Source organism: Galeopterus variegatus, unplaced genomic scaffold (assembly GCF_000696425.1).
Source record: "Galeopterus variegatus unplaced genomic scaffold, G_variegatus-3.0.2 Scaffold3636, whole genome shotgun sequence".
NCBI classification, from domain to species: Eukaryota; Metazoa; Chordata; class Mammalia; order Dermoptera; family Cynocephalidae; genus Galeopterus; species Galeopterus variegatus.
In genome coordinates, this window is record NW_007729747.1 from 190,700 (window position 1) to 198,882 (window position 8,183).

At 33.8% G+C, this 8,183-nt stretch overlaps 1 protein-coding gene across 1 annotated transcript in view; it reads right to left on the bottom strand.

The window, feature by feature from the left end:
• The window catches only part of SEC63 (SEC63 homolog (S. cerevisiae)), a gene marked incomplete at its 5' end in the record, with an annotated part of 41,260 nt that extends 33,329 nt beyond the window's left edge, over positions 1 to 7,931 (bottom strand). Inside the window, 3 exon segments of the mRNA XM_008585600.1 lie at positions 962 to 1,074; positions 3,533 to 3,647; positions 7,832 to 7,931. Coding sequence (XP_008583822.1) covers positions 962 to 1,074; positions 3,533 to 3,647; positions 7,832 to 7,931 — 328 coding nt within the window.
• Positions 7,932 to 8,183: the final 252 nt, after the last annotated feature.

Sequence of the window (8,183 nt, forward strand, 5' to 3'; positions counted from 1 at the left end):
TCTCTTTTTTTCTTGGTCAGTCTAGATAAAGGTTTGCAAATATTTTTCATCTTTTTAAAGAATCAACTTTTGGTTTTGCTGATTTCCTCTACTGTTTTATAATTCCCTATTTCATATATTTCTGTTGTAATATTTTATTTCCTACTTACATTTGCTTTTGATTTCATTTGCCCTTCTTTTTCTATTTTCGTAAGGTAGAAGTTTTCATTACTGATTTGAGATTTTTCTTATTTTATATAGGTGTTTTACAAGCATAAATTTTCCTCTAAGCACCGCATGAGCCCTGCATCCTATAAATTTTGATATGTTGCACTTTGATTTTTATCTCAAAGAACACTCTAATTTCCCCATGATTTTTCTTTTTACCCATTGTTTATTTAGGAGAGTGTTATTTAATTTCCACACATTTGTGAATTTTCTAAATTGCCTTCTGTTATTGTGGTCACAGAACATATCATTTATGATCTTAGTCTTTTTAAATGTATTAAGACTTGGTTTTTGGCCAAAAATAAAAAAAAAAATTTGTATGTTAAAACCTAAAAAAAAAATAAAATAAATAAAGTACCATTTTACAGCTGCTGAGTAGTTCCATAAATAATAGACTCAACATATTAGGTCAGCATGTTTTTTTTCCTTTTTGTCTTTTTTACTGACCGGTAACGGGATCGCAACCCTCGGAGTCGTGCCCGTACCGGGGAGCGGCAACGGGATCGCAACCCTCAGTGTTGCTCCTGCACCGCGCTCAGCCAGTGAGCGGGAACCGGTCTCCACATGGGATCCGAACCCTCGGCGGGAGTGCCGCCACGCTCCCAAGCAGCGCACTCTCCAGTGCACCACTGGGCCGGCCCTTAGGTCAGCATTTAATAAAAGGGTATGACAACTATTTTACTTACTATTTTATTAAAATAGAAAACTATCTTTACCACTCTTAAAAATGTGTAATGAATCCTATGATACTTACGCTGCATAAGCTTTTGCTATCCTCATGAACATAACTTCATCACCTCCTTTATCTGGATGATATTTAAGTGACAGCAAACGATACTGTTTCTTAATTTCTGCTACTGTTGCCCCCTAAAAGAAAAAGCTTTTGTTTAGTAAAAATAGGCACAATTCTGTTAAAGAAATAATCAATCCAATTTTGAACTTAAAACATTGTAGCGGACTGAATTATGTCCCCCCAAAACTCCCTGAAGCTTCAAGTGTGTCCCCCAAGTTTTATGTATTAGAAACTGGCCCTCACTGTGACTGTTAAGAGGGTGGGAAATCCTATTATGGTAATTGAAAGGTGGAGCCTTGAAGAGATGATTGGGTTGTAGGACCCTGCAGTAGTGACTGGATTAAAAATGGTGGTCAGGGGCATGGTTCTGAGGGCTTTAAAAGAAGAGGAGAGTCTATCTGCTCGCTCTCTCTGCTTCCACCATCTTGCAGTGTGAGACCCCTGGGTCACTGTTGCCACCACCAGATGTCTTTGTACTTCCTAGCCTCAGAAACTGTAAGCAGTAAACTTCATTTTCTTTATAAATCACCCAGTTCAGTATATTTTGTGATAAGCACAAAAATGGACTAATACAAACATGAATTACTCAATATTTTGAAAAAGAGAAAACAAATGTTTTCGTCCTATATATTTTGTCTCATAAATTTCATACCATATATTTTTAAATAAAAATACACTTATTTTGTCCAATACATTTATTTTATTGAATACCTACAATGTGCTGTGCAGTACACTAGGCACTGATGATTTGAAAGTAAAACCACATAGTACCACACTTTAAAAGTATACTGACATTTAAATATCAAAAAATAATCACAGTAAATTAAGTCTGGCTCAAAGAGACACTCAAATATAAGGTTAACTTCCTTTCTAAGGAATAATCTGAGACATACATAGTTTCAGTGCTTGTCAATATTTTAATGTAAAGTATACATACCATTAACTGTGGAAAGTTCTAACATTAATAAAACAAATGTATTTCACAGGACCTAACTTTTTAAAATTACACATAGAAATGTTAAGTTTGCAAAAGACAGAAAACTTTCCCCAGGCTAAAGTCTCTGTTTTAGATAAAGAATTGTAACACAGCAAAATTGCTGACTCAAAGGGCAGATGTCCTTAGTACAGGTTAACCTACTGATTGCTATGTTGAGAAAGTTACTTGATTGTTATGTAAATATACTGAGGAAATTGCTGTAGGAAAAGAAAGTGTTTGCTAAGAACAAACTTTTGTTGGTGGATCAATTTAACTTTTTACAAATTAATGAGCGTTGCCATGACAATTATCTTACTACTCTTTTTGTAACCACCTATGTTCCTTTTCTGTACCTTTCTGCCCTGGAAAATAAATACTGGGAGAATACCCCAGTCCAGTGTTATTTTTCCAAGGAGGAATGCCTCTCTCTTGAGGGTTCCTGGAAAACTAACCCATTTGGGGCTTCTCAATCCTCAGAAGAAATGGGCTTTGAGTAATCCTTTGCATCTCTGTCACCCTGGGGGAGAGGTGACAATTAACCATTTCCTAATTAGTCTCAATTTCTATTAATAATTTTCTCATACTGTTTTTCATTTCCCTTAGAAAATCTCTCTTAATGACCATAATCATCACAATAAGAAAAATCAAATGGCATAGAAAGATAAACACGCTCCTTATTTTGTATTATATGAATCTCTAGATGAAGCCATCTGCTGAGCAGAGACTAGGAGCAAAAATGGTTTGGAGGGAAAAATGAATAGATCTCTCTTAATGACCATAATCATCACAATAAGAAAAATCAAATGGCATAGAAAGATAAACACACTCCTTATTTTGTATTATATGAATCTCTAGATGAAGCCATCTGCTGAGCAGAGACTAGGAGCAAAAATGGTTTGGAGGGAAAAATGAATAGGGTGTTAGATTCACCTTGGCTACTAAGAAGCCCCTGGACTCCAAATAAGTCACAAATTTTCAGACCTCATTTTCTCTTTTTAAATTTAAAAAAAAAAAAAAAAAGGCTAGATAAAAAAAGGCAAGGAAAAAAAAAAAAGGCTAACATTCAACTGATTTACCCAAAAGACTAATTTTCTATTGGGACCCAACAATCAAATTCAATCAAGAGATCACCTAAGCGGCACACCCAAGATTAACCTGAGTTTATATGACAATGACAACAGTTATCTGTAAGACCCCCACCCGAGACACAACACAAGATCATGAGATTTGTATCGTTCAACTAACATGAATAAACCCAGTTTTATTTTTAACTTTTATTAACAATCTTACAGACATCTTTTAAAAATATGCTAACCTAACTGCTCATCTCATCTTATATAGTCTTACATTTTAGCAATTACAAACCAATTCTAAATAATACAGCAATCAACAGCTGTAGCTTTAAAAACATAGAATGACAATGGATTTGGTATCTTATTTTAATAAAAAATTTAACAGATTTCTTTAGGCATGGCACAATTTCTTATAGGATGGAGACCTACAATATTTTCATGGGATGATTAAGCTAATGTGCATTATATAAAAATACTACTTACAGGATCCAAATTTAACACTTCATAAGGATTGTATTCTTGATATTCTCGGTCTGTTTTGGAAACTTTGTAAGCAAGGAATAAAAACAATGCCCATCCTGCAAGCAGAACTATTTTCCTGTTCAGGAAAAAAAGACAAGCAAAGTATAAATAAATACATCTGTAAATAAATAAATAAGTCAAGGCATAAAACAATCTAAAGCATCACTATGTTATTGACTCAAATTCTATAATCACTAGATTGTAAATTCCTTTTACAGTAAAGACAGTGTCTTTTGCACCTTTGAATTCTCTAGAATCTAGTACAGTGCCTCACATGGAATAGATTTTCTCAGTTACTACTTGCAAAATTTTAAATACAGAAGTAAATCCAACTTATTAACTTACTGGACCCATTAAATTAGATCAAAATATGTAAGTATTAAGTATTTAGTTAACCATTCAATGTAAAAAAGAATTATTGTTGACCTAACAATTACACTTTTAATAAGATAAACTAAGAAAAATAATTGGTCAATTGTGTGAACATAAATAAACACTCTTCTTTACAGTAGTAAAACTGTAGAAACAATCTAAACGGTCATTTTAGGTGACTAATTAAAAAAACCATTTATAGGGAACTAATTAAATAAACCATGTTACAGCCACACAATGGAACATATTGTAGCCAATACAGATATAGGAAGATGTGCATAACAGGTTAAAAAATATTTAAAAGAACATACAATTGGAAGGAAAAAAAATAATTTCTTCTCACTCCAACATGTTCTGTTCAGTAAAAATATTTAAAAGATTGATCTTATCAGCATTGGAGAGGATAAAGAAAAAGGAACACTTATACACTACACACTCTAAAGGAAGATCTGGCAATAAGGTATTAAAAGCCTTAAAGAGGCACATACCCCACACACTCTAAAGGAAGATCTGGCAATAATGTATTAAAAGACTTAAAGAGGCACATACACTTTTATCTATCAATACATTCCATTTCAAGAAATTTAGAAGAAAATAAATGAGAATTAAGTATATAAAGTATAAAAGGGTGGTTACAGATGTAAATAAGCAAAAAACAAAACAAAAATCTTAAATATCTATCAACAGATTACTGGACAAATAAATTAACAGTACATCCACACAGCAAAATACTTTCTAGCCATTAAAAATAATATTTGGTGTGGATGACTATTTAACAGTACCTTCTCCACTGTTAAATTTTAAAAAGATAAATAGCTTTCAATGCTATATGTATAATATAATTCAATTTTTGTATATAAAAAGGTATAATATAGATTATATAATCATGTTAATAATGGCTATCTTTAGGTGATGAAATTAAATGGTTTTTATTTTTTTATGCCCTCCATATGACAATTAGCCACACTGAGCAGGAATTGTTAGACAAAAACATAAAGTGAATCATAGGAGGACAAATCAAACAATATTAGAGTGACCTGCTTTTAAAAATCGAAAGAAAACTTTCCATATGGCTGAGCTCCTTTGGTAGGAACCTGGTTTAAGTGTGTTCCTTTGGAACAAGCCTCTAGGATCCAGTTCCAACCTACCTGCTTACCTTTATCACCCTGATTTTTCAAAGAAAACAAATCCCCTTCTCCCAGTGCTCCCTTAGCTTTTCCCACCATCATGCTTTTGCTCTCATAGATCTTTCTACCTAGAATTCCCATTTCCCATCTCTGCCTATCCAAACTCTATTTGTCCTTCGAAACAACTCAAATGACCCATCCTCCAAGAAGCAATCCATAATCCTTGGCCAAGATGATCAATGGAAGATGGGGGTTACAGCCACAAACAAGCACAAAACATGACTTTCCTCCCTCTGACCCTCTATAAGTTTCATGAACACATAGACAGGATCTCATTCAGTTTTTACTAACCCCAAAGTAGCTTAAACTCAGTTGGAACTGAGACACAAATTTCTTTCTATTTGGCCAAAATAATACTCTATACATTGAGAGCATAAAAGCTGCTTTCCATACCATCTATTTTTTTTTGTATTATTTTTTCCCATACCATCTATATGCCCATCTATGCCAAAAGAGGAGAGAGAACTCTCTCAGGTCTCAGCTCAGACCTCACTTACTCAGGGAAGCCTTCTCAGTCATAGGCCAGAGTTAGGAGCCTTCTCACAGCCCTTACTTACTATATTATCATTACCTGTTTACTTGCCAATAAAACTGTAAATTATTGAACCTCATCTATTTGGTCAGTCACATTATACCCAAAACCTAGTATAACGTATGACACACAGCAGGCAACAATATTTGCTGAATGAATAATGAAGATAATTTAAAACAGTAAACTTTTAACTCAAACCCAAAGTATGCTAATACCCTAAATATGCTAAAGAACACTTGAAAATATACTTTATTTTCCATACAAATCAATAATTCCGTATTTTGTTCTGCCAATTCCCCCAAAAGGTTAATAAAGCTCACAGAACTAAAAATGAAACTGAAAACCACAAAAGTAAGATTTAAAACCAAACAAGGGAAAGGGAATAAAACACCTAGGATACGCTAGACTCTATGCTTTATATATAGCATCTAGCTCTCTGAGCCAAGAAATGAGGGAGGAGAGAAGTTCATGACTGAACCCCCAGGCCCATGAAAACTACCACAACCAGTAAAATCATGTTCTAGTTTCCTGAGAGCCAAAGCAATAGTGGAAATACAACAGATTACTTCATACTCTGTGCCCCATTTTTTAAAAGCATATTTGGTTGCTCGAATTTTTTCTATAAGCATATGTCATTTTGAAAGCAACTTCCAGAAATTACTTACCTTAGTTTCAGAGATGCTGTTGGTAGAGAAGCATTACACACCACTGCTTAATTTTGAAAGAATGCTTCAGGATTAAGTAGCAAAAAAAGTTTTACTGGTTTCTGATCTTACCTAAATTGTTATCAGTACCTACTTACTTCTTCTTTACTTAAACATCCCTTAATCTGTACTTTAAGTGAATCAGTTTATTAATCAATGAAAATAACTTCACAGAATTTTTTTTTCCTTGAAAACTGAGATTCAGATACCCACAAAGTGTTGAACAAAACCAGAAAAAAGAGACTGGGAGGCCAAAAATATTTGCCCTTTGCTTCATGAAAGTTTAATTTAAAATGAGAACTGACAGCAAAGCATAAACAGTGAATAGAAAACTACTCTTGTCAAGACTAACTGTATCTTTAGTTTCACATCACTAAAGAACTCTTAACAACAAAGCTAAGAATACCTTCTCCCTACAAAGAAACTAAACTAGGCAAAGTCAAACCTTACAAAGAAAAACTATTTAAACACCCTGAAGTTACACAGGTATGCTGAAAACTCTCATCATTTAAACTAAGAATAAAAAAATAAGTGGATCTATTCTTTCTTCTGTTAGGTCATCTCTTCCTATCTACTGGATAGACAGATGTAGGTAATTTACAAGATACATTCCTCCAATAAGGCAACTCTTTCACCACCTGTCAGTTTCATCTATAACCTCTAAATTGATGACTTCAGGTTAAGGTCCAAAGCCTAGACTCTTAACCAGCATGCCCCATTGATTCACTGAATCAAATAGCCCTGTTCTAATTAAACATGCAAATGGCCTGTTTAAGCAGATGGGCCTGCCAAAATAAAGGGTGATTATGTCCCTGCTCTACCACTTCTAGCTGCATGACCTTGGTCAAGTTACATCACCTTTTGCAGCCTCAGTTTCAACTGAGAAAAAGCAAAAACATCAACCTTGAAGTTAATATAGAATGAAATGAGATAACATATAAAGCCCTAACACAGCATCTGGCAGACAGTATGTGCTCAATGAACTTCAGTTATCACCATGAAATGCAAACACGAAAAAGCAAAAACATCAACCTTGAAGTTAATATAGAATGAAATGAGATAACATATAAAGCCTTAACACAGCATCTGGCAGACAGTATGTGCTCAATGAACTTCAGTTATCACCATGAAATGCAAACACGACCATATCACCTTTTGAAATCTTTTAAAGATTCTCCCATAGTCTTTAAAGATAAAATTCAAATCTTGGCACATGGTGCACAAGTCTTCCTCCAAGATTTGACATCTCTCTACTCCTCCCCCAAGTCAGAAGAACACTCTCCCGCCTCTGAACTTCTAAAACACTGTGTTCAGACAGCTCTTAAATTTATGAAATCTTACCCCTACTACAGGCTACAATTTGCTGACAGACAAGATGTCTTATTAATCATTATTCCCGTATTTCGTATGCTATCTAGCAAAGAATAAGCACATGTATATTTTTTAAGCGAAATGCATTACTTACTTTACTGTAGGAATAATATTTGGCTGGGGTTTTAATAACCGTAAACGATACCACATACATCTTCCATATACTTTTCTGATATTCTTTAATCGAATTTGCTCTGTCAAGGAAAAAAAAAAGATCAGTTAAACTATTTTTCACAGTGAAGGCAAAACCAGAGTTAATACCATACTAACTTTCATTACCATGATAACATTTTATTTAAATATGAAAGTATTGCCTATTCAAATAACCTTTTTTAAAAATTTATAAAATTCTGCCATTTAGAATAACGACCTATCTGGAAAACTTTATTCAATTAACCAGACAACCATTTTTCATGTGAGACTTAAACAGCTTCTCATTGAAAATG